Source organism: Pygoscelis adeliae, unplaced genomic scaffold, assembly GCF_000699105.1.
Source record: "Pygoscelis adeliae isolate BGI_AS28 unplaced genomic scaffold, ASM69910v1 Scaffold141, whole genome shotgun sequence".
Taxonomy (NCBI): Eukaryota; Metazoa; Chordata; class Aves; order Sphenisciformes; family Spheniscidae; genus Pygoscelis; species Pygoscelis adeliae.
Genome location: NW_008824231.1, coordinates 1813778 through 1840859, shown reverse-complemented (window position 1 = coordinate 1840859; position 27082 = coordinate 1813778). Strand labels below are relative to the sequence as shown.

Genomic DNA, 27082 nt, shown 5'->3' with positions numbered 1-27082 from the left:
GTTACTTAGAATCATAGAATAGTTTGGGTTGGAAAGGACCTTTAAAGGTCATCTAGTCCAACCCCCCTGCCGTGGGGGCAAATATAAAAAGCATAGCTTTTTGTATTTTTGTTGGTGCTATACAATATATCAAGGCATGTTTCTGACCTGACTGAGAAAAAAAAAGCCAAACCCACATCTGAAAAATATGTGAAGAAATGAGTTGTAATATATGAAGGCAAGCCCTCAGAAAAAATGAAAGTCTTCAAGTCTACTCTAATGGAACACAGAGCCAGTGCTGAACCACTTTTGTTAGTGTAAGGAAGAGACACTGAAACAATATGCGTTGGGGATAATCTGATTACCAGTGTTTAATACTTGAAGGCATCTTCTCGAGCAGTTTTGATACCCTCAGTCCTTGCCAGGTAGCACTGTAACATGGTTGATTATTTTACTGCTGCATTGTTAACACAGACAACAACACAATTTATTTTGCTTTTAATTAGTGGCCAAAAACTTTGTCATGTATCATTTTAGATAGTCTAACAGAGAAGTAAAAACTTTTCAAATGGATTAGACTGAAAATACCAAGAGCGTTTGATATTGCTGATGCGAGTACAGCACGGTCTACCTTGAACAAGTAAGCTGCCATGTGAGGGACAGGCTCGTATCTGTGAATTTGTTTTTAACATTGCTGTGTGCAAGCTTAAGCTATCCTGTAAGGAAAAAAAAGGTACAGATGCACAACAATGTGTCTTAAAGGTACTGCTACAGCGGTGACATGCTGTTTTGTTTGTGTGGTGTGTGATCACTCCAGTGCTGGGGTTCACTTCCCATTATAGCTAATGCATTTTGGGATCACTGGCAAATTGGGAAAGCAGAGGAGGGCATAAAGCTTTATCCACCACAAAGCTTGCACTGTGACTGTGCAAGCCACGGCTCCATGATTTATGCCTTCACTAGACAGCATAAACTAAACAGGGTGGGACTGAATCAGGATCAGAGACCAAGGGTAAGCCATGAGACTACGGAAATTATAGTGTGGATTCACAAAGCAGCATTTCTTCCCACTGAAAAAGGTATAAGCTAATGCCCTGACACACAAATATGGACCATGATGGTGCTTGGGGAGTGCCAGCTATGGAGAGGGGAAAAGATAAAAAAATTGAGGTCCTCATTCACTCTGGTCATCAAACTTACAGGGAACTATGCACTTAAAATTGCTTTGATAGTTTCCAGAAAAGAACTGGTTTTTGGTTTGGTTTTTTTTTTTTTTTCCTTTCACTTCATATCTACTCTAAGACTGATCAAGTTCTTGTTTAAGTGGCAGGCATCTTCCTCTCCAGAGATGACAGTATTTTAATGATTTGTCAAGTGATCCACATTGAAATACGCATTATTTATTACATACTCTACATTTCAACAGCCACTTCCATCTGGAGATGGAAGGCAATGGGTTAGAGATGCTAATGAATACAGAGGTCATTATTGATTCACAATTTCTTCTAGTAAAGCAGTTAAGAGTATTTCTAATTTTTGTCAGCCGTCCCTCAAAATCCCCGAGAGTCAACTGTAATTTTAACATTACGGTCTCTCCTTTACTAGAAGGGGGTGGATTTTCCTTGCAACAAAAGAAAGTTAGATTATATATGGGAATACTGATTATACAGAGCTCTGTTAAACCCACAGGCTATGGAAAGGGAGAAAATGGAACTCTTTTATGTTCTTAAAATTTTAACTGTCTTGGGAGCTACTTGAAACAAAATCAGGTAAAATAAAATGGAACTTAAGTGCCATTTTAAATAGCTATTAATCCTTCAATCCTTACAACATTTTTGAGGAGCAAGTGACGATTATTATCCCCATTCTTTGCCCAGGAAAACGCTGCCTTGCAGCAAGGTTAAATGACTTAGCAAAGCCACACGAGAAGCGCAGTGGCAAAGCTGGGAAGATAATTTAAGTTTATTTTTGAGCCACCCCCCTTTTATAAGGTCACCTTAAAATGCCACCTTCCTATGCAGAAGATTTCCTGCTCCAGCAGGATGACTTCTAGTAAGGTGTTACTTAAAAAGAGGGGGCAATCTTTTCCCTTAATAATGGACGAATGTTACACTGACATGAACACCAGGCTCATAGAAAATCTGATCCTACAAACATATGTGAAGTTGAGTAAGCCGAATTCTACCAGATAGTTAATATGAGGAAAGTTACTCAAATTTGTTTAACGGCTGCCAAACTCAGGCATAAAATCTTGGTACTACTGGCAAATTTCCCACTGACTTCAAAAGGGCCAGCATTCTGTTCCTTGAAGCCTTAAGCTTTAGCCAGCCTGTAGCATGTCTTCCACCCAAAATCAAGTGTTATCCTTCTGAAGTGACTCAAAGACTCACAGTGTATGTGTAATTCAATACTTTCTTCATATTTATTTCCAAACGGAAGATATGGCAAGAATGAGTTTTGTTGCATAAATATCCTTTATTACTGTGTAGATGCCTGGGCTGTTAAGCTGTGACAATACCCATTGTGTAAAATCAAAGACAGGCTTTAAAAGTTTCCTAACACATCTCCGAAAGGTGACAAATAGAAATGTTTACTATTTGTTTGCTGCTAAGTAGGGATTTCTCTTTGCTGAGGACTGTGCAAGGTTACTGACTAAACCACTTTTCATAGACAAACATTAGCTGCAAGTCTTTTTTCCACGCTCATAAAGCAAACATGCACCAAAGCAGTCTCTGCCCGGTTATCCTTGAAAGCTCATATCTTTTCCAGCGTGTCGTGGGCTCCAGAAAGGCAGGCTTGCCTCCTTCTGCTTCCATTGTGCAAAGCCTAATTTATAGTCTGAACAAGCACCTCGCTATAAAAGATTTGCTTCTCCCTGCTCACTTCCTATTTCCCACAGTTAAAGCAAGTTTCAAATAAAGGATTCATGGGCCTCCAAGCTTACAAATTAGGCAAAGTAACACTCAGAGCATTAGCAAAGACTTTGTATTCAAAATGGTAAGTGAAAGGCCTAGAGAAATACAATCAAATCAAAGCAAGACAAAACCTAATGCAGGAAGTCTCTCCAAAGCTGTTTTTAATGTTGCCCATCACAAATACCTTCGGTTCAGGCACAAATGTATTTGAGTGAAAACTGGATAAATGCCAGGAGCTGCTTTAGAGACATTTGAAGCTGGAAGAATCTGCTTGGCTAATTGCTTGGTCTGGGCACAGTGTTGTAGTACAACCTATTAAGTGCCTGAATTGCTTAAACTCAGGTTACGCTTTTGTACAAGTTTTGAAAACCTATTTTGATTTAATATTGCTTTCAGTAGTGTTACCACACAGCTTTATTTGCTACTTCCTGACAAGTTTTTCTCTCTCCCAAACCCCAACCTTAACATAAAAATGCCAATAGTTTCCCTACTGACCTCAGTGGCCTGTTATTTATACTTTACTGTGCCTCTTGTGTTATGTTAAAATGGGGGAAAAAGTCTTTGTTTCACAGGCAAGGCAGTGCTGAGATCGCTGGATGGGGCAGAAAAAACAAGGATTGGGTTGGTTCTAGTTTGGAGGAAACATGCAACTGAACAGAAGTGAAAAACTGAATTAAAACACCACATCTTCTTGTCCATCCTAGAAGAATCCACAGCTCAGAACCTCTTCTGGTGGGCTCTAATGTCTTATCTACATGGCCATGGTCCTCTAAGAAGAGCTTTTCACCCTTCAGTTAAAAGAACCACCCTCACTCACGGTGATTGATCAGTTCCTCTTGTTAAGGAACAATCTTATAAATAAAAGGTGTTCTTTGAAAGGTGAGACCAAGTTTAGTATCCTGAAACTCACAGCTAAAGGTCAATCCTGAGCAGAAGAATAAATAAAAGTCCACAACCTTCTGCAAGGAGAGACAGAAAGGGGCCATAAGCAGTAACTTCTCCCGTCTGCTCTTCCAGCCTGGTTGGCTCCATGTATTGATCTACAAAAACTTTTCAAAGGGAACTCCATGTTCCTCTCAGTGCCCACTCTAGTGGGAAATAGTGAGATGGTTTTACCATAAGTGAAACTGAGGCACTTTTGGCCTCCTAACTTGGAAGCATCAGCCTTTATGCTTTAAAGCATCTTTTTTATAGTGGTTAGGATGATGAGAAAGAAGGCAAGAAAATAAGCAAGAAGTAAAACTGTCTTTTTCATATAATACCATGACTCCAGGAGGCTCTTCTTAAAAAAAAGTAATTATCTGCTAGTACAACATTCTCAATAAAAGTGACAAATTATCATCACTTAGTTGATTGTTCCCCACTGTACTGTACTTCTGTGGGTATTTTAGCAAAACTCAACAGTATGCACTACAAATAAATAAATAAATAAATGCTATTCCTATGTTGTGCTTGGATGTAAAGGGTCTGGGTCATTCAGTAAAAAAAAGGAGGCTTTGGGATAAACCTGACTCATGACCAAGAGAACCTCTAATGTTACACAGTCAGTCAAAATTGTTGCAGGAGTGGGCATTTAGATACCATTACACTGATTTCTTGCTGGGAGGTTCCTCTTTCTGCTCAAGTGAGGGCAAAAGACCCTCTCCCAGGCCGAAGGGAGGTGGTGGCGGTGGCGAGCAGCAGGGTCACTGCACAGAGCTGCTGTCCCGGCTCTCTCCAGCACATGGGATGCAGAAGTCCTGTCCCCTCCCCAAGGCCAACAGCTCGCCTGGCAGCTGCAGGAATCGCATTTTGCGGGGAGTTAGAGCCAATGTATGCCTTCAGCCTTTAACAAATTACCACGTGGCCTTGAGCAATGATGAATTAAGCTAAGGGAAAAACCCAAAAGCTCTCCCTGGCTAAGTCAGGAGCCTTAGCCTTCCTAGAAGTTAATCAGCGTGACAGAAGCTTTATACCCACACTCCAAATATATAAATCAAGCGAGTCAACATTTCTTCATCTTTCCCCCTCCATCCCTCCCCATCATAGCTGTGCTGCCGGGATGGCTGGGGCTCAGCTGCATGGGCAGCACAGTGAGTAGCAGCAGCTCAACAAGTCCTGGCACTTTGCTTCTCACTTTGGAGACTGTTTTCCTTTTTGGAATCCTGATCATGCCCAAACCAAATAGGCTTTCAGTGACAAAGGAATTTTTTAATTTTATTTTTTTTAATATTCCTTATGTTCTTTTCACCTCTTTTCACAACAGCGAGCTGCTAATACAACAGATGCAACATTTAAATCAAAATTATTTCCTTCCTCTTACGGTACGACAGTGAACCATGTGTGCAGTAAGGCTTGAAGGAAGCGAACAGTTTATTGGAGTTTCAGGCGTGCAGGAACATTGCTGAAGAAACTTACACGAGTCCGTGCCAGGGATCATGTTACCGAAGCAAAAATCTTTGGCATTTTTACACTGTATTTTACCACCTCCAACTGTGTAATAGACAAAAGGCCAGGAAGAGATAAAGGGAAACAGGTGGGGTGGAATAAAAAGCAAGACTGTTCCATTTGGCATGGTGATGATCAGCTGTTTCATAATAAACCATCGCATTTTGGGGGGGCTTTATATTATTTTATTGTTACACAAGGGGATGAATTTATACATTTCCTATTCCCCCGCTTCCTCTCCTACCATATCTTCTTGCAGCTGTAGTTAAAAATGTAGGTTTTTGTCTCATGTGTATGAGACAAAATACTTACAATGTCATTTTATCAAAACTCAGAACAAAGCCACTCAGAGTCATCAGTAGATGCTTTTTTGACTCTTTTTATGACATATTTTACTTAACCTATCAGTTTGATTTTTTATTATTGTTCTAAAAGGAAATAAAGATGAATAAGGTTGCCAAAGGGTCCAAAGTACAGTCAAAAATACAGTATGAAAGTTTTGTAAAAGGGAGAGAGAATTAGGCAGGCCATAATTCTGGCAGCTTTGAGATAATGATCGCTTTTGAAATCTCTGTTGTGAAGAGCAAAAGAAACACATTCTCAGCTGTTGTCCGGGCCACAATTAAATACTTAAACAGTATCCACATGGAGAGAAGGAGGAAAGAAGGGCCTGTACCCACCGATGATTATCTAATGCTATACTATTGCAATCTTAAATGACTATCTTACGTTTTTAAATAGGTCATATTACTGTTACAAAGAATGCTCAGGCTTCTTTTAGAATGCAACAGCTTTACTGAAATATGGTTTTACCATATGTTTTAATTAAAAATGTAGGGTTTTCATCAAAATCAGTTTTGAGGACTGTCATAGGGGTCAATTTATTAAATCATAAGCAGCAAAAACAATAAACATAATATCCGTAAGAAGAGAACTTGCTTGTATCCAGCATGTTTGAAATTCCTTGTGCTTTTTAATATTTGTTTGGCTGAAATGTTTACAAGAAAAAAAATGTCATGTTAAGGATTCAACAACACAGTTCTGAAATGTGGACTGAGAGTGTCGCCAAGATTAAAAAACAAAGCAAAACAAAAAACTGCTCAAGGGCTGAAGAAAATGCCTTACGGAAAGGGAACGTAAGGAGGTCAGTCATTCTCCTTCGCTTGTCTACCAGAAGACTGGGAGGTGAATTGACTTCCTGGGGAGAAAATACTGTTTTTTAAAGAGCTCTTTAATCGAGCAGAGAAAGGCATAACAGGGAATACAGGCCAGATATAATCAAGTTAAAAATAAGGGATGTTTTTAGCAGAGGTGCAATGAATTACTGAAACTAACAGGGAAAATAGCAGATTTCCTACCACCTAACTTACTATCAACTGATGTTTTCTTATCAAGAGTGGATTATCAGGAGAAATTATCAGATAGGATACTTAGAGATTTTAGGACTGGTTATAAACAGGAATTCAGATTAGAGAAAGCACTCGGCGATTTAACAGTCTTAGGAAAGTTGGTGTTGTGACTCAGTGAATACAGATTTACATCTGAACCATTTGAGCAAAAAGGCAAGGTAAAACAGAAGCATCTGCGTGTGCATGCATATATGTAAATATAAAAAAATGTTCAGGCCTTCCTTCTGCATTATAAAGAAGCAAATAACATCACAAACCTATTTTTTTCATTTCCTCTATAAACCACATTTAATCCAGGATTTGAAGCTGCACACAGGTGTCCTCTACCAGTATGTATTTTTCCCTACGTGTCAAATAATATTCAGGCTAGAGGCACACTTTACACTTGGGCAGTAATTCAGCTGTAGGATTTCACGCCCTAGCTAATCCATACCCCACAACTCCACCTCGTATTAAAGGATTTTGCTCTTTGAAGTCTCCCTGGTGCCACCTGTCCCAGTGCCATGACCCTGACCATGTCCCAACTCGAAACTGGTTCCCACCAAACAGATATCCAGGCTCTGCATCAGGGTCTCTCCAACAAAGATGTGTCAGAGCCAGCATTATCCCAGCCCTTCACATTTATCTGACCTGACTTTTTAATTGCTAAAAGGCACTGACCCTGATAAGCAAGTCTGGTTTTAAAGGGCTCACTGGGGCTGTTCCCCAGAAGACAATGTAATCACAGGCAGTGACACTAAAGGAGAGATCTTTCGAATTTTAAGTTTCCCCTCTGAACAATTTCTTCTCTGAACAATTGATCCTGTGTCACACATTTGGGTCTTGGGAGGATGAGAGGTATAAACTCCATTTAATATGATCAATAGCAATATTCCCCAACACCACAGAAGCACTATTGTATTTTGGACCATTACAGGGCGATACAATTGTCAAAATCTAAGCTTTGCTGCCTGTGATAGGGACTCTCTCAGCTGGAGGAAGACAAATTACTTTCGTGTGAGCACGAAGAGGACAAAAGGAGAAATACCGCTTTGAAACATTCAACAGCCGATTCTTTACAACCAGATGAAAAGGCTCTGAAAAATGTTCCCTCCATTAGTTAACAGTGGTCTCAAAGGATGAGGTTTTATTTGAATGGCAAAATTATTAATTTTTATAGCATATACATTCCACTAATAAATTAAAAACTTGCCAAGAAAGGAATGTGATATTCTACCTGAGTCGTGGCAATGTTTGTTCCATCGGTGACCTCCACAGTCATATTATATATTGACCTCTGCTCTGCATCCAAGGGCTTTGCAATGACAATAGTGCCCACTCCCTTCTCCGCGTCGAAAGAACTATCGTAATTCCCTCCTAATTGTTGCACAAAAATACAATTAAATTAGCCATCTCTGGAAAATTTCCATTGAAAATGTTCCTAGAAGTGGGCATATCTGTTTACTGGCATCCATCTTAACGGTTTGCCTTAGCATACACAGTACATCTACTGATACTTCTTTGTTCATAACTCATTTATATTTCAAAGCACAGTTTGTATATTGGAAAGCAGATATAATTAAAATGCACTGCAAGAAAAAAAATCTAGCAGTATATTTAAGTGAACCATAACTGAGTCTATAAAAAGAATCAAATGGCTATAAGCCCATAAGATGTGTGCCCTTGTAGTTTGGATAATGAACAAGCACAATTATCTTTTTGTATAAAAATAATTTAAAGAGGGTTTTATTCTGCAAATTTTATTTTCAGGAAATTCTCACTGATGCTCGTGGGTGCAAAGACTGTCAACTGAGTCTTTAAAAATTACAATTATAATCAATTTAAAAAATGCAAATAGAGATTTGTTATGTTAATTTCAAGGACAATGATAATTACTGGCAGCAAAGGTCAAATTCTACTAGTCTTTTAGGAATTATTTAAATAGCTCTGACAGGATACACATCATAAATTCCTTTCCATTAAAAAAAACCTCACAAAGCACTGTTCTGAAACTAATATCCCCTTATCCTGTCACACACTGAATGATGCAGCAGTGGGAAAACCCTCCTGAGTCTCAGGTGAAAAAAAAAAAGGAAAAAGAAAAAAAAATCTATTAAAAAGTAAGAGAAAGCCATAAATAATGTGAGATTAAAGGGTTACAGGATTTCTCAGCCACAGCTATAGTTTGTAAATTAGAACCACTTGTTATGTTCAAAAGTAAAGCACACACTCCCTGCTGCTAAGCTGCTTCTTACTCACTCATCTATAAAGTGGAATTTATTATTAGTTGAGTCTGAAATTTTTGGAGGCTGGGGACAGGGAGAGGTGGAACACAACACTGCTGACAAACTAACTCTGAAGGTATATTCATCACACAGCAATGCAATGCCACTAGTTACAGTCTCCGACAACCCAGTTCTACAAAGCAGAAAAGGCTTTCAAATCCCAAAATCTTACACATTGTGTGAGAGCTGCTCAGACCTCTTGGGATTAGATCCACAGGTACAAAAACATCCATTCCATTGACTTAGCTCTCGTGCAATATATATAGAGAGCTATACATTTGAATGGCTGATGTATTATCACAAAATGGCTCTCATTTTAAGGCTGGGGACAGAGAAGCGAAGGGGACAGTCTTCCTTGCTCTACCGTCAACTCTTGCACCTGCATGGTTTGCTGACCAACAACCGGCATTATTCTCAGAAACAGTCATGCATTTAGTGAGAGGAAAAGGGTTTTGACATTCCAAGAAATTGAAGATTAGGAGGAATCAGTGAAATCACAGCCCCTGAATTCCTTAACGTGAAGAAACCCTCACTTCTCTCTACCTCTTGCACAGGCTATTGCAAAGAAAGTGTAAGCTAGAAGCAGCACTGCTCTGTCCATATCTGCCTTGGAGGCCATTCAAGGAAGGGGAGAAGAAAGGGGGAGGAGAGATAAGAGTGTAGGTGATCTACACAAAGAAAAGGCAGAATTGGTGAACTTCTGCCCACTGAAATGATCAAAACGTAGTCATTTCAGACATGCCATCAGACTTCCCTATGCTGAATATATGTATATACATGTATATAGCTCTGAGCCTAATAGATGAAGTTGTGGTTCTCCAGGAAAACACTGACACTGGATCTGCTGTGATTTATGGTGGATAGAAACATTGCTTATTCCCTAACTTCTTTCTGCAAGCCCAAATTGCATATTTTTCTAAATTGATATATATATTTTTAATACTATCTGATGCTAGAAAAAAAACCCATAATTGTCCTTGACATTTAAGCAATACCAAGGTATTTGGACATTGATCATCTCTTCGGTGTTTTGGGTTTTTTTTTTTTTTTTTTTTTTTTAAAGCCTGGAAGAAAAAGATGCTGTCTCCCAATTAATGTTTTAAATTGATTTACTTGAGACAAATCGCACCATGAAAACCAACTCTGGAAAAAAGCTTCCTTTGAAGAAGAGAGTTTGAGATTCTTGCAAGGAAATCTCTGCTGAAATGAAGCTAGCCTTGGGACAGTAGGCATTTTACAAAAAGAATGTTTCATACTGATAACCATGAAAACAAAATGAAAGCCTATACTTCAGGATGCTTAATAACCATCTTAATGAGCAATCAAAAATTATATGCTATCAACTGGCATACACTTCCAAAGAAACCCTGCCTTTAAAACTTCCAAGAAGTAAAATGGAAGGATTAGCAATAAATGTTTTAAATGCCTTTCCTCTGCTGGCTTAGAGCTGGGTTTGCAGGGCACTACACAGTGTATTGCAAATACATCAACTTCTTCAAGCCATTTTCATTAAGTGCAGTATATTCTTCCCCTAAAATAAGAACTGAATCCACCATATGAGCTTTTTATATGCTATTCACATCTTCCAAAATGGTCTAGTGACAAACAAATAAATCTTGGTTGCCAGCCACCCCACTCTAGCCTATACTTGTAACTAACCAGACAATGCACTTTATTTTACATTGATTAATTTTCTATTAAACAATGCAGAAGCTACATCAAACACTGAGACAGAGATGGATCAGAGAACATCCTGCTGTGAGATTTGTGATTATAATCTCTTTTGGAGTGAAATACTGATTTATTCCTGATTCAGTCTGGTACATTTTAACAGATCATGGTCAGCTGTTGACAATGAAGATCCACTCAGGTGGCTGAACTTCTGGGAATATTGCCTGAGATATTGAGTCCTGCCTCTCATCTGAAGTACTAGAGGTGGTCTGGAAATGCTTTGTACGGCTCCTCAGCCTTCATATACCCTCAAAACAGCTCCTCATGATGCATGCTTCTGAAGTTGCACTTAAGCACTGAAGAATAATTAATGAATTAGGCATAAATGCTAAACTGTAAGAGCTTTATAGACATGTTAAGCCCATGCAAGGCCTACTATGAAGCACCCAACAGAATTATCTTTGAAAGATGGGTGTTGAAGGGGTATGGAGGGAGAGAGAGTTGTGTAAAAACAAACAGGACTTTTTTCTTAAAAACTCCTGCAGTTGAACTATTCTGGGAACCCCACGTGAAACCACTTCCTTCTGAAGGTGCTCATGTTGAGGTCAGAGGGCTGAGCCCGTAGGAGGTGACAGCTGAGGAGGTGTCAGCTTCACACATTTCTGGGGTACTTGAGGCCGGTTTTTGAAAGTTTGCTATGTAACTCCCAACCTTTTTGAAGCGAGCTCATCTGCAGTGCTGTAAGCTCCTGCAGTATCAGTTTTACCAATGTTACTATCGGCCATTTAAGATTTTCTTTGATCACAATCTTAGGATGAAAGGGGGTTAAGGATGATGAAATTTTGTTCAGCTGCTCAGTTTTATTCATGTGAATTTTTATTACTTCCATTTTCCAACATATGGCACATGCTTTCCTTTTTATTGTCTACTAAAACCTGCTTTCAGATACAAGATATGTAGAAGCTGTCTTTGCTAATGTGCTTGCAATTGCATTAGGAAAGAAATATTTCAAATGAAGATAATACATTGTGAGTTCCTCGGGCACTTTGGGAAAATCAACAATAAAGAAGGTAAGTTGATTGAACTGGCAAGTTGGCTAGACAGGTTGTCCTGAGAAAGCATTTTAACACTGAATGACCTCAGCGAGATGTGGATTAGCCGTTGTTTGTAATACCATTGCAGGCTAAGATGTAACACCGATACAACTTCAGTACAGATTAAAGACTTCCCTTAAAATAGTCTGATTAAACTGAAGCACTTAGAGTGGGATTTCAAAGGCCACATCTACTTGAATGCCATCTTTGGATGAGAAGACTTATCATGTTGGGATGATATAAATTCATCCAGAAAGTGCTTTTTCTCTCTAATTGACTGTTAAGACACCTAGCACAGATAGTTATGTCTACACTTTGGACACCTAAAGTTAATTGAGATGATTTCCACCCTTACTTTCTTGAAATTGATCTTAATGCTCTTGCATAAGCCCTGGAAGCATTATATTTCTACAACTAGGAATTTTTTTATGTTATCTGAAAGCATGTATAGTTTATATAGGATTTCCTGATATAACTCTAGCCAATTCCAGCTGTTATCAAACTCAGGAACAGCTGTAGAAACAGCCCCTGGTACAAAAGATCTTATTAGTTGGCCCTCACTACAGCTTTGTGAGACCTTTCTAGCACAGCCCTAATTTTCAGTTTAACAGATGGCATAGTATGGTCAAGAAGGAGATCTCGGGAAATTGAACTGAGACACCTCTGAGCCAACAGACTATAGGTTGTGTTCTCGGTATAGAGTAGCCTTGGTTACATGTTCTGGGTGAATCTGGAATGTAACCTTGGTTCTTAGCTTGCTTCTTGGCTTCATAGTCACTATGAACATATTTTTCTTCTGACAAAATTCTTGTATGCTTTGGAAAGAATGAATTTTCCTTTTAATAAAAAAGTTTAAAAAAAAAAAGGCACTGAACCTTATGTGACTAACGGTAGCGGATCTTCTGATGTAAAGCTTACCACTCATTTGGTGCAATGGACAGGTCAAGGAAAACTTCCTGAACTGTTAAAAGGGGTTTCTAGAGGTCAGCTGGAGAATTTGCCTAAGGCAAGATACAACACAGATCTGGCATTCCCACAGAATGTGGGTTCTGCAACTCTGTCCCTTTTGAATTCCAGTGTGGTTTTGTCTTTTTCCCCCCCCCAAACATATTCTGCTTGTATTTTAATTATTGCACTTGCTGAAAGCAATGAAGTTTTTTTGTAGTTCTTTTCCTAGATGGGGTTCCTTTTTGGGAAGACACCGAGCCTCCCTATGTTCCTATCAGCTGCTGATATGCAGTTTAAGACAGGATTATGCTGCTGTGAGAAATCATTTTCTCCTCCGAGAAGAAAACATGTCAGCAAACCTGGAGGACTTGTAGGCAAATGAGTCCCATGTGAGGGCCTTCCTCCCTCTTTTCCAATGGAACGATCCAGAAGAGTGGGATTGAATATACACCTCAGAAATATCTGATGACTGGGGAGAATCAGACTTGTTCAGTCTTAGATGTAAACATGGATCATGCTGAACTCTGGAGGACATCCCCAAATCAAATACAGCTAAAACCCGACAAGAGTCTTCCTTCACCGGTAGATAGCAAAGAGCATACATGCTCCACGTCCAAACTTAACAAAGCCAGGATATATTGAGATCTTCACACAAGTCTCATATGGCCTACCAAGCCATGATGGATGAGTGGAGAAGAAGAGAAATACGAGATGACCTAATTTAGAGAACAGTCCTCTAAAACACATTTTCTCAGGGAAGAGAGGATTCTTACTTGTCTTGCCCCCAAATAAACTACACCACCAAGGACAGTGATGATAAATTGGGCCAATTGCTACAATTCTCGCATTGCTCAGAGCAGAGAATCAGAGGAAAATGAAGAAAGCTAATCCACCCTGAAACTCAAGGGTGAGGCTGAAGTACCTCTAGGATTTTCAGAAAAGAAGCACAGCCAACATTTCCAATTTTTCTGTTTTCAAAAAAGATGAAATAAACTTAGCGACTGCCTCAAGAAACACAAATTCAACTACAGACTGTTGTTAATCATAACATAATAAGTATTAGTAACATAACATGCAAATATTTATTCTCTTATGTGCTATATCATGCTAGAAGAAGAAAATAATGCAGACTGAATTTTCAGATAAAACTATTGTAAGGAGAGTCAAAGCCTTGGGTTCGCTGCTACGAAGCTGAAGGTAAGGGCATAAAAAGCAGAAAAAAAATCAGAAAGGTATTTTAGCTAGTTCTCAGAGAAGATAATTCAAAGGAGGCTAGGGAACTACATGTTTTTGACATTAATGAAAATTTGCAGCACTGTGAAATAAATGGACAATTAATTAAAATTAACAGATCTTAAAATTATTGCCATTTAAGCACCCTTGATAAAAAGTTCTGATGTGTTTTTAAAGTTTGGCTGCTCTTATAAAGGCATAGGCTGGGGGAAAAAGGAAAGATAGAGGGAGGCCTGTTTGGAGAATCAGAGAGATGTTGTGCAACATGCTACTTAAGCAAAAACTAGCACCATGCAGCTTAGCTTCAGTATCAAAGTAGTCATCACACCATTCCCACCACTAACAAAGGAAGAGATAGAGAGGGCTCAATTTACCTGGGAGAAATAAAGATCTCTGACTTATTTTGGAGCTCCCATTGAAAAATAGTTTCTCATAAATGGCTGAAGAAATTTAACACAACTGAAACAACCTACATTCATGACTTTCACATTGTGGGATCTGCATGAACTGAGAAAGGCGTTGAATGCAGTCTGAAAACAGAAACCAGGTATGACATCTCAACCATTCCCAATTAAACAAACAAAGAAAAAAACAGGCAAGCGTCCTGTCCCTCTCTAGTCCATGGGGGGAAAATGATTTCCCTGCCTGCAAGGCACCTTCCTCTCTTGGAGCTGATTAACTCAAGAACTTAAACAGTTATTTAAAGTGTATATAATTTAGGTGCAAATTAGATGCTGAAGTTAGGCAGACAGAATACTACATAGCCAAACTTCATCTGCCCTCCCTCCTCTTTTTTTAGCTGGGAGAAAGTGCATGTTATGAATTAAAAAAGAGGTCCTCTGGAATTCCAATGTCCATTTAGTTTGAAAAGGTCATAAACATAAAGGTCAAGCTGCAAACTCTGTATTAAACCATGCCTCTACATAAGCCTTCAGGGCTTTTGTTGACATTACTGTGAACTGTGCACGGAGGTCCAAAATCACAAAATACCAGATGGAGCAGGATCAGGTCTACGTTTTTCAGCAGCACAGAAACTGTCTCTTGCATCAGCAGTCCCATACACCTTTCCATACACGACAACTAACTTCTACTAATAACCCCTGTCTTTCACTGGGCTTTTCAGCACTAAACCTCAATGTTCTCCCAAAAGGAAGGTATCAACATCTTTTTTTTTCCACATGATGATATTGAGGAACAAGGAGAAAGAGTGGTTTTTATACTGACACTGACTAAAGGCAGCAAAGATAATCTAAATATACAGTACTCTGCCTATAAACCTCTTGGGGTGCATTTTGTCTTTGCACGTTGTATGCAGAGCACCTGGAACAACAGGGTCTTCTGCATGCCCAGGATTGTTGGCTATTCCTATTGCAGAAATAAGTGCTGTTGCTAGTGCTATTATTTATAACAGCAGTAATATTTAACGACAACATTCATATGGTAACATTACTGAACTGAATGGTCAGGGTCACTGATTTCTCATTAAGTCTAGGGAGAGTGTCTCCATGACCCTCTGCAGTGATGCAGCATCTTGCAGCAGCAGGAGCTACAGCCTATAGGGAAACCATTAGGGTTGTTTAAATAGCAAAAATCTTCTTCTAAACCATTTGAACTATTTTATCCATAAAGGTCACACTAAATGACAAATTAAAGGCTTAAATTTCATAATACTCTCCCCATCATCTCTGTTTGGTAGGCAAAAAATGAAATATTATTATAAGGTGTTGCTAGATTGCAAGTGACTAATAATGTAGAGTGGGGGCTTCTCTCAGTGCTTAACACAGGCAGCATTTTAATGGGAGTCGGTGAATTTGCCAAGGAAAGGACCAAAAGGCTGCAAAAAGCAGAGGAGGCCAGCAAAAAGTTCAAATGGGAAAAAGTGTCAATAACATCAATAAAGATGGATTTCTCCTGCGAGGAAAGTTAGGGTCAGTGAGGAAGAGAAAGGGAATGTAAACATTAGCTAATAAATTGCATGTAGCATACTGAAACAACCAAGGGAACAGGAAGAAAACCATAGGAAACGTATGCTGTTCTTCCCCAGGGGCTAGCAGGAACCCTAGAACATGATAATAGCTTTGGGTTTAATTTTAATGTGGTTGGCACATCAGAAACCATGCTACAAATTCAAAGAGGAAATGTTGCTGCTTCTGTCTTTCATCCGCACAAATTGGCAATAAAAGGTGGATGAAAACAACTCTGACAGACCCTTTCTCTTGTGGTCCTTGTCCTTCCTGTTGGCTAAACCCATCCGCAAATAGCTATGCTGAAATGAGAGCCAGGCTCAATCCCTGTAAATAAAGACTGCTGATGCACCCTTTCCACTAAGTCTGGAGCAAAGGCTTTTTGTTTCTCTAATCTTTCATATAGCATTTGCTTTATAACCCTTAATTTAAATAACACCACTTTGTGCCGACACAGTGTTTTACATCCAAAGGTATATATACAAACATTATGTACAAGTATCTGCAAATACTAAGTAGCACAGTAACTTTGCAGGGTCGTTGTGCTGCTGGGGAAAGCCTCATTTTGGAGATGTTAAATGAGTTATTTTAAATAACATAACTGAGTCAGCAGCAGAAGCAGGAAAGCAATGCTTAGGAACATTGATTCCTGTTTCTCCACTGCAACCAAGTGAGACGCTCTACTCCCTGTCTTTTTGGCAGCTACATCCTTAGCTGCATTTCGCTGCAATTTTAAGACCATTACTTCTATGGCTTCTCCTTCTCTTTGCTAAGGATATTTCTCCCTCCCTATTTTTATAAGCAATTTTATGTAAGGCAATTTTGTGGTTGAAATCTCACATCAAAACACATTTCTCTTTTTCAGCTTGCATTCATGACAAACTTTTGGTGGCTCCATTTGTAACCCATATGTTGATGCATCCCATTCTGTTTCACAGTTAAATGGATGGCACTGGACTGTGAAAAGTTTGAATTAATTATTTTTGATAAACTGTGGAAAATCCGTGAATAAAATGATAATAATTGGACACAAATACGGTAAAAGCTGTCATAGAAAGAAACGCAGCACATCCATGTGTCGCATCGCATCCTGTCACAGGCACTTATGAAAGATGTAATATAAATTGTCTCAAAGAACTTGCAAAAATAAAAGGCAGCCTGGATAGTTGTATTTTAGCAAATGTGTTTGCACTAAGGGTACCTTCTGTTGAACAGTTCTGCCCACAAGCTGTCTGTAGAATATAGAACATCTCTCGAGCATGCTTGCCACCTTGAAGCAGGGCAGTCGGAAGCAGAAAAAAAAGAACAGAATGCAGAAAAAAAGGTGAAGAAAGAGAGAAATGAGGGACAGCAAGTCTAAGTACCATAAATACATTTAGAAATGAGATTAGCAAAGTATGACAATAGAATTTAAATGACAGACAACATTAAGATTGCAGTAAATAACATAGTATGAAAAAAAACAATTCAGCCATACAGCGCTTTTTTTTCAGCTTAGCTAAGGAGTCATAACAAAAGCAGGAATATTAATATTATTGTTATCGCTATATTAAAATAGCATTTTCATTTCAGCATTACAAAAGTGGGTTTAATTTGGGGGGGACAGTTCACGGTTAGTTTTCTTGCTCTCAAAACCACACATCCATATGCTTCGCTTCTGAAGCTTCCTCCTTATGCCACTGGCTCCCAACTTACCGACAATATCAAACCAGAGAGGAATGTTGGATGGCTGCACGGAGACCACCCCAACGATTTCTGTCACTTTATCACTTTCCATGACGGTGAAGTTGTAAAAGGGTTCATCGAAAGTCAGGGGCACAGGGGAGGGCGCAGGCTTTTTTATCCACTCAATATGAAGGCGTGCAGTTGAAGATTTTTGGGGCCGGCCATTGTCCACCGCTTTTATCTGGCAGGTACAAAGAAAAGAGGACTTAGACTGAGCATCCCAGCTCGGCAGTTCAGACCTAATTCTATCGCATGACGATGAGCGCTTGGAAAAAGGCCTTTGTAATCCTTTATGTAAAATCCCATGGAAAAAAGGGGAAGATAAGCACTTATTTCTCAGTTCCCATTTTTTTCCATTACACTTTGACTTTTCACTGAAAAGGTTGATTTTAAACTGCAATGTTTTGTTTTAGAAATGTTGGTGTGAGGCCTCCTGGAGATGCAATTCAAGCGCTCCCCACACAGATCCTCCTCTCCAGAACCAGCTTGCCTCTCCGATTTCATCTTCCACCCAGTTCCCTCTTGCAGCAAAGCTGGGAGCATCATAATGAGCCTGTGGGATGTCGTGCACTTGTGAAACATGCTCACCCAGACCATGTTTGATTGCTTCTAAATGACATCTGTATTGCAGATAAGACTGGTATTTCTTATATTGCCTTCTTCAGGATCTTTAATTGAGTTCAATAAGTTTCAGATCATTTCCCCCGTTCTCCAAAACAAATATAATTTAAAATTTTGCCGTATTTATTTTTCTTGCTTTCTCCTCTCTGTCGTGTTCATTAAGAGTTGCCCAGCTTGGTATTTATTCTTTTTATTATAATGTCCTCTAGAAGGATGGCTAGACTTGATATTTGCCTGGCATGCTTTATGGTTTTAGCAGAGCAAAGACAAGGTGAGCAGCGACAAACATTGGGCTTAAGGAAAGGGAGAATGTAGGTTACAAAATGGATGCTTTGGTGAATAATATCAATGTCAATCAAAGGGTTTTTCTTTTAAAACTAAAGGAAATGTTTCTGGTTATATAGGACCACTGGTGTAAATAGGCTGTTACTATGCCTGTTAAAAATGGGAAATATTTTCCTGAAATACCATACCCTATTTCTTTCTCTGGAAATGTGTTAAGTGGGTGTGGTGCTAACACTCGCCATCCTGCTCCGTTCAAGGTGGGCAGGCCCTTGGTGAAAAGATGCTGAGGGTGTGATGAGCAGTTTCAAGGTAGAAAACCTTCAGCTGTTGCATTATAATAAGGCCCAGATCCCAGACATAACTTCCAGCTCTGCACAGGGAAAGGCACTCACCCAAAGGGTGTTCTACTCTGATTACTAGGTATTTCTCAATATTTTGATATTTGTTCATTTTCCTGTCACAGTTTCCAACCCTATGAAGGTATCCCAACAGAGACTGGCTACTGTAAGTGACATTGCTTCCTTTACTATGGAAACCTCTGACCATGGACCTCTGACAATTTTTTGTCAACTCCTTAACTACAACTTGTTGGCTTATTGCTGTAGATGAAGAGTGCACATTAAAGTCTTATATTGCTTTATATCAACACCATCACCTTGTATTCTTTCTTTCTTTGACCTTGTCTATATGGTTTGAGTTCTGGCAGACGTATATTGGCTGAGATTTCTTTTAACTGAAATTGCTGCCATACTTACGCTCTTTAATGTGGTGAGAAGGGTACTACAACATAGAGTACACAGTAGTCCTCCTCCCTGAAGCCACCTAACTTGGACAGTATAAAGAACTTTCCATGAGGGCAAGCAATTGTGTCCACACAAAAGATGAATAACCATTCGCAGCTGTATCTGCCCAGTTCCACATGATACAACTTTGCGAGCAGACAAGCCCTTGGTCTTCATTTCTGTGTATTCAAGGGAACAACCTACGCCAACAATTTGCAAGTTGACTGAACAGTCTGAGAATAGTTCACTATGTGCAATAGCATGAACGCTCTCTCAGACTCAATTTTTTGGCAGTAGTTGTATGTGAATACTAGATTTCTTAATACAGTCAGATCTTACATATAGGTCATACATTAAACAGTCATATATCACTCTTTATACAAGAGGGCCTACTTCTAAAAAAAAGTCGGTCAAATCATGGGTTTGTATGTCGATGAAAGAGCACTTACTGTTAAGATGTCATAACTCCCCGCTGTGAACTGCTTTCTGGAAGAAACCATCCCTGTTTTGGGATCAATAAAGAATTTCCCATCATCATTTCCATCTACAATGCTGTACGAGATTTCTGCATTAGGACCTTCGTCTTTGTCAAAAGCAAAAGCTCTGTAGATAGGCTCCCCTCTTTTCTTACGGTCCCTTTCTGGCAGCTTGATCTGATAGACTTTCTCTGGAAACTGAGGTTTGTTATCATTCTCATCCAGAACCTGGACCACCACCCAAACGGAGGACTGCTTGGGAGTTGCACCCCCATCTGAGACGGTTACCTGAAAAATAACAGCAGTATAGGTTATTCTGCATAGGTACAGTGGGACCTCATAAATTGGAAAAAAACATAAAACGTAAGGAAACACCCCTTCCTCCCCAAACCTAACCTGCAGTTTACAAAATCTTCTGTGTACATAAGACAAATGCGCCCACAATAACAAATAAAGGAATCGGGAAGATTTTTTACTTTTGAGATGAACCTGGAACGGGGAACCTGTGGACTAGGAATCGATTTCTCAAAACATAAAATCCTTTTATCTCAGATTCTGCAAGTTTATCTCAGAAGAGAGAACTGGAATTAACCCATTAAGCAGGATCCCTGCATTTTTGCAAACATATTTTAAAGTTTCTTCAGTCACACAATGAATTTGAAAGATGCATTTCTTTTTAAATCCTAAAAGAATCTCTGTCACTTTTTTTCTATTAATTATTTGGAATTTCTTAAACAACAAAAGAATTTCTGTCAGTTCTTTTCATTCATTACCTGAGATTTGACAGCTCATTAATTCCAAAACTGCTTTATATGATTTTAAGGGGCACAGAGCGGCAGGTAGCAAAAAATTTCTGCTGCATAGTGTAAAGAGCACACTGTGCTGGCAGAAACACGTAAGAAATAAAATCTTCAGGACAAAAGTAAATTAGTAATTTAGTTGCAACATAAACAGAATTACTAATAATTTTCAGTCTGAAACACGGTGAAAATGAAATGATTCAAGATCAACAAGCACTCAATAGATTTAATAATATGCCTTCAAAATGCAATCAATATGTTTCAAACTTCTCTGTCAATATTTCGCATTGCATTTTTTAAAGAGAAAGAAATAAGGCAGAAACTTATTTCTGTTTGCATGAAAGAAGTTCAAATTTCACTTTCAGCTACATATGCTAACATGCCAATTCCCACAGTAGCAATTTTTAATGATAGTGAGCCAAGATATTACATACCCTTCCCTGCTCATACTGATCACTGCACATCGATTGCTTTGCTGGTTAACTCCTCGATGCTTTATTTTTCCTTAAATGTTTCTGTGTTCCCTTACAAATCATACAGTCCTGATGTCCAAACCTTAGGCAAAGCAAAATTTTCTGGGAATAATGTCCCTTGCTATTGTCCCCTCCTTGCAACAAGGAATCTAAACTTAGGGTAACCCCAAGTTAGTACTGAGATCAGCAGAAAAACCACAACATTTTCTAGGAGAAAGGTGAAAGACCTTTTCCATTTCCCATATTTAACTATACTTTTAAAAACTGATACAGTGGAAAGGAGCGGACTGACAGCCTTAGGGACTGAAACTCCTTATTTACAGAAAAATAAATGGTATGGCAATATATAGTGGCAATGTAAAATCCCCAAATCAGCCCATAACTCATTTGGAGAGTGGAGCTTGTCCTCCCAGTGACACGGCCTCAGACCTCTCTCTCCTAAGACTGTCACCAGGGTTGGCAATTAGCACTCATTGGGATTGCCGCCTTGTGATGGGGACGACTGTCTGCTGAGAGCTGGGCAGGGACCATCCCCATCCTGCAAAGCCACCAACACGCCATCTGTCAGTCACCGGCAAGGGGATGCGGGGAGAGGACCCACAGCTCATTACCAGTGTACTCAGCCATCCAGTTCCCACTCGCTACACTTTCCAAAATAGCATTTATAACGCCAAAAGGCTGCACACATGGCTGCGAATCTGCCTTTCTACCCAGTGAGAGCAACACCACCGGGGGGCTCAGCCTCTCCACTCCACCGCTCTGGGAGAATGTCAGAGTTTCTGCAGCAAACAAAAAGCCAATTCTGCCAACACCCCCCTCCTCCCATTACAGACTTTCAGCAATAAATAACTTTTGCCCCACTTAGAGGCTGATCCCCTCTATTTCTGTTTTGCTCTGGTACAACTGGCCAAGCTCTCGGCAAGAGCACAGGTTAACAAAGAAAATACTTTTTCGGGATTTCTGCTGACTCCACAGATAAAATAATTAATGATGCCAGGCAGTACAGGCTGTAGTGCACAGAAACAAATGGAGACACATTTATTTAAATGCTGGTCAAAAATACCAACAAAATGCTTTTTTGGGGGGTAGTGTTCTTAATGCACAGAAAATACTAGCAAGATTCAGGAAACTCTTGTTTTCTGAAGAGAACACGACTGAACTTTAAAAAAAGAGAGACATTTCCCTCAAGCTTCTAGCAATCATCTACAAAAAAAGGTGGGGGGGATGGAGAAAAAGGTTACAAATAAAAACAATAATAAAATCTCTGAAAACCACAGTGGTATAAACAGTCAAGCCACTATGACGAAAAACCTACTTAAGCCAAGAGACTGCTCAAGAAATGAAGCCGTCCTCCTGTCTTACCAATACACCGTCTCACAGTTTGTTAGGTTATTGCTGAAATCCTGACGAACGTGGTGCATGCAGTAAATACATGCATGCATTTGTTTGTTTTTGTAAGCCCAAACTTGTGGGAAATCCGTTCCATAACAGAAAAGTTGCACTGAAAATATTTTCTGACAGCTAATTGAAAATAGCAATGCCTATAACATGAAATGTCAGCTAATTAACAGAAATTAACATAGAAGGCCTGAAGTTAGTCAATTCTACTCTGTCTAAAACTTTACATCCCCAGAGAGGAACATGCTATGTACCAGCTAAGCCTTTTTCTCTGGGTGACACTCAAAACTTTTCAAAATGACAGGTTCCAGCTCTGCTCGAAAAGCTCTGAGTGCCAGACACAGGAGCTGAAGTGTGAGTTAAAGCTCTCTCTTTGCAGGCATGTAAATTAATTAATTAAGCTGCCCTCACACCAGCAATGTGATTATTTCCCTAAGTGTAAATCTGCACCCCGGCTGACCCCTCTTTTCTGCTCCATCAGACTGACCCCAGCCTGGCTTTTCAGGTTCCAGCTATAAACGGGCTAAAAGAGTTGTAGAAATTTCCTCTGCCCCTACAGAAAATAACCACGATAACACATTAAAACAAAATAACAAATTGCTGCCAGTTCAAAATTGTTCCCAGACAACCCGACACAGTGCAGACACAAAACACAAGGCAATGGGGAGGACCGGAGAGGTCGTTCAGCACACCACTCTGCAAATATCGTTTCCATCATGACACTGTATCACACCAGCACTTAGGGGCCCCTCTAACCAACGCAATTTTGATTCAAACATTACCACAGTTCTCAGCAAAATTCTTAAACAGCTGGAAATTACAGTGAAAAGTAACCAGGGAGGGGAGGGAGGTTGGGATGTTTGTAGGACAAAGATACAAAAGCTAATTCACAGCTGGTATCTCTGGAAATGTGAAAGGCAGATGTGCAAGGCACAGGAGAACTTGCCAGGAGAGAAGATGTAATTCAGGACTAGTGAGGTCCTTTTGTTTAGAAACCTGCAGATGGCATGGTGGGGAAAAAAAACAGAGAAGAAAGGTGATATAGATGAATGACACAGAAGACAGTCTCATTATATGCTTGTCAAGATTTGTCATCAAAAACCCAAGATGAGGTGAATCTCACAGTAATCAAGATGGGAAATGGTGAGGACCAGAATAAAAGCTTTCCCAGAGGAGATTAGGAATGGCTGCTTGTTCTTTCCTAAATGCTGAACACCTTCTCCAGTCTTTGTGCTGAGTCTGGTATCCAAACATCAATGAGTGCAGACATGCTGCTTCTTGCCCATGTGCAACCTGAGATGGGGCTGGCCAGCTACTATCCCCTCTGCCCTTCTGGTTAGATATTGCTGCTCATGTTGTGTCAACACAGCCTAAACAGGGCATATGACCTCCCAAAGCTGGGATACGGCCATGAAAGCAGCTGAGTTTTGACTCTGACCAACCATACAAAGGGTTGGTCTTCACCAAGGGTGGAATATCTTAAAAGGAATGTGATGACATGTCTAATGGGGTCTGATGGCATCAGACAGCAAGAATAATATGAACTTTATACCACTTTCATGGTGAAATCCTAAGCATCACTGCTGTTTTCCCACAACCTACAGACAGTTCCACTACAGTTTTCTTCATAAAATGAGCACTTTCTTTCAGGAATCTGCATTTACCCATTGGCTTTAATGTTTATGACTTTACTGAACCATGTGACCCAATACACATACAGGTATCGGTTACCTGGAAATGTCTTTGCTAGAGTAACAACATTCACACATCCTTTACAATGCTTCCTTCAGCTGGATGGACCAGGACAAGACCTCCTGAAATTCCCTCTATTTACATCAGACATGCATTTTTGGAGAAAAACACACAAAAATATCTCCTTCTGCAGAGTATGACACATTCAGTATAATAACAGAACTTTCAAAATCCAAGTAAGGCAATTTCCATTTCTTCTGCAGGATCTACTTCAGTAGGTTTGCTCTCTCGACATTAACACTACCTTTCCTTCAGGACTGAGAGATACTCTTTCATATTCATGTTTATGTTCAAGTCCACAGATCAACTACAAAGAGATTTCGATAGCAGTGGACCTTCTCAGTGAAAACCAAGGTCAACACTAACTGTTAACATACAACAGCTGGAATGTTAGATATGAAAATTTCTTCTTTTTATGACCATGGAGAAGGCATGAAGGAGACATCTACTGTGAAAGTATTGGCTAAAACACAGCATCAGTCTAGCGGACCTCAACGCTGGTGACAAAAATCATTTTGCCTTGAGACAGTCACTCCTCCTATGAATTGGACTGTGACACTTAACTGAAGAAGGTTTAGCTCTTGATTTTTTTCAGAATACGAATGCAACTGTGAGGACCACCCTCCTGAATTAAAAGTACAATATTGAGTCTCATTAACAAAAGCTCATGACTTCCAAGATAATTATTAACTCAGCTGGAGAGAGTAGCTAGCAGGGATCTTACTTCAACAAGTATAACAAGACAATCAGCAGGTGTTTAATGTGAGTTATCAAGCCCCAAGAAGAACGAGAATCTTCTTCCATATCATTTCTTGGCAGGAAGAAGTACTCAGCCTACCCAATTTTTAAGTTAAGAGGAACTGCCACATTACTGTCATTAGCATTGCAAAATGCTGAAGATGTCATATTTGCTTGTTTATTTTCATTCGTGTGATAACTGCTTAATGCAAAAAGAGCGAGCTGAGATGCCTGCGTCTCATCTGAGGAGTGTGCATAATGAGGTTTTCAGGTAAAAGTCTCTCCCTTCCCCCAACCAGAAATGCCAATTTTGCTTCAGAAAACTTTAGAAAAGAGAATCTAGTTGAGTTACTGGAGACAGAAAAATGATCAAAGGGAGCCTGAGAGCTGAGGCATACCCCTGCTGTTAGTGACTAATGGGTTTGTTTCTTCTGCCAATGCGCAAACAAGCTGCAATACCTATTGTAAGAGTCTCTGGAATCCAGCCCAAATAAGAGAAATAAAAGATTATAAAGGAGAGCTCATTGAGGGATGAATGGACCTTTAAAGTCAAATACACTGAATTACTATCTCTGCCTACTTCAGAGAGTGACTAGATTTGCGGCTAAATTCTTACAAGGAAATATTTTTCTGAAATGCATGATATTACTGAACTACATGTCGGATTATTGCTACAAAATGAAGGCAGCATAGCTCAAAGATATATAGGAGAGAAAAAAGGGTACATAAGTTATTTTTTTTTTAGTTCAACACAAATACTGAGTTAGCTGTAGTAAACTAGATGCCTTTTCTTTCTAATCCTTTATTTGGCAACTGTGGAAAAGAAGTGGGCACCTGCTTATTTCACTTATCCTAATAGAATGTAGTGCTGTCCCAAAAGACAAATGACTGAAACACTTCTTGTAGGAAAGAATGCCTATCATATCAATATGATCCATCTTTCCTTATTTCCTTTACAATGTGCTAATCTGGGAACTCTTGTTTTCAATCATAAAAAAAATAATACATTCACTCTGGCCAGCTATGAGAAATATAAATAATTTAGAGTATATTTTAAATACAGATTATTACTGACACAAACGCTCTAGGTGGCTGATTAGGAAAGTCAATGGCTTCCAGCCACATTCAAGCTAGAAAACTATGCATAATGGTCTGTTATACCATTTGAGAATTAACGATGACATCAGGTAATTTCAACGCTGTATTGCCAAAAGACAGGAAGGAAGGAAGGCAGGCTTTTTTATTTGGAGTTAAATGCTCCCTACAGTATCTGCAAACCTAAATATTAGAAGAGCGTACTGAAGAAAGTCTTACAGGCTTCAAATCTTAACTTTTGTCATACTCACAGTACTGAGACCAGTAGATGGTAACCAAATGACCTGGCAGAATGAAATATCAGAATGGGTGACTTAAAGGTCCAGAAATGCTGCTGCTGCTGCTGCTACTACTACTACTGCTACTACTACTACTACTACTGCTACTGCTACTACTACAACAACATTTATTCTTTGTCATACTTTATTCTATGAACTTTTGAAAATTGAAACAGTAAACAAGAGACATAAAATCTGAAAAGAAACTTAAGACTTGTATTTTAGCTTTAATAGCAATACAAGGAAGGATCTGCATAGCTCTTGACAGTGACTCTCTAAAAGAAAAATAGTAATTTTCCATGGGCATTGCTTTTAGACTTCATTACAGTTTGGAGATCCTGGCAACCTTTGTGCATCAGGCTGTATTTATAGCATTCTTCAATCAATACATGTTAAGATAAGTGCAGAACCAACCATTACTCCACTAAATTCCCAGGACAACAGAGCAGTGTGTCCTATGTTAAAAGAAACTCCTTTAGGCAATCTCAGAAAGTATCTTCCCCTTCTTTTCACTAAGTAAAAAGAAAACTATAGTGCTCAGGAGTGTCAGGCTCATAAAATTTTGCTTTTGACAAACTGTAGATAAAACTTTGCCCAGAATTGACTCTAAGCCGATCACTTTCCAGAAGTCCACATGTGCCTCCTACTTCCATTGGTGGAGTTAAATACAGAAAATCTTATAGAATCAAAGAATCATAGAATAGTTTGGGTTGGAAAAGACCTTTAAAGGTCATCTAGTCCAACCTGCCTGCAAT

General features: G+C 39.3%; 1 protein-coding gene across 1 annotated transcript in view; it reads right to left on the bottom strand.

The window, feature by feature from the left end:
- Positions 1-27082, bottom strand: part of FAT3 (FAT atypical cadherin 3) — a 365482-nt gene that overhangs the window by 84039 nt on the left and 254361 nt on the right. Inside the window, exons 5-7 of the mRNA XM_009334867.1 lie at positions 19767-20081; positions 17600-17810; positions 7947-8086 (exon numbers count right to left, since the gene is read on the bottom strand). Coding sequence (XP_009333142.1) covers positions 7947-8086; positions 17600-17810; positions 19767-20081 — 666 coding nt within the window. The remainder of the gene's footprint in view (positions 1-7946; positions 8087-17599; positions 17811-19766; positions 20082-27082) is intronic.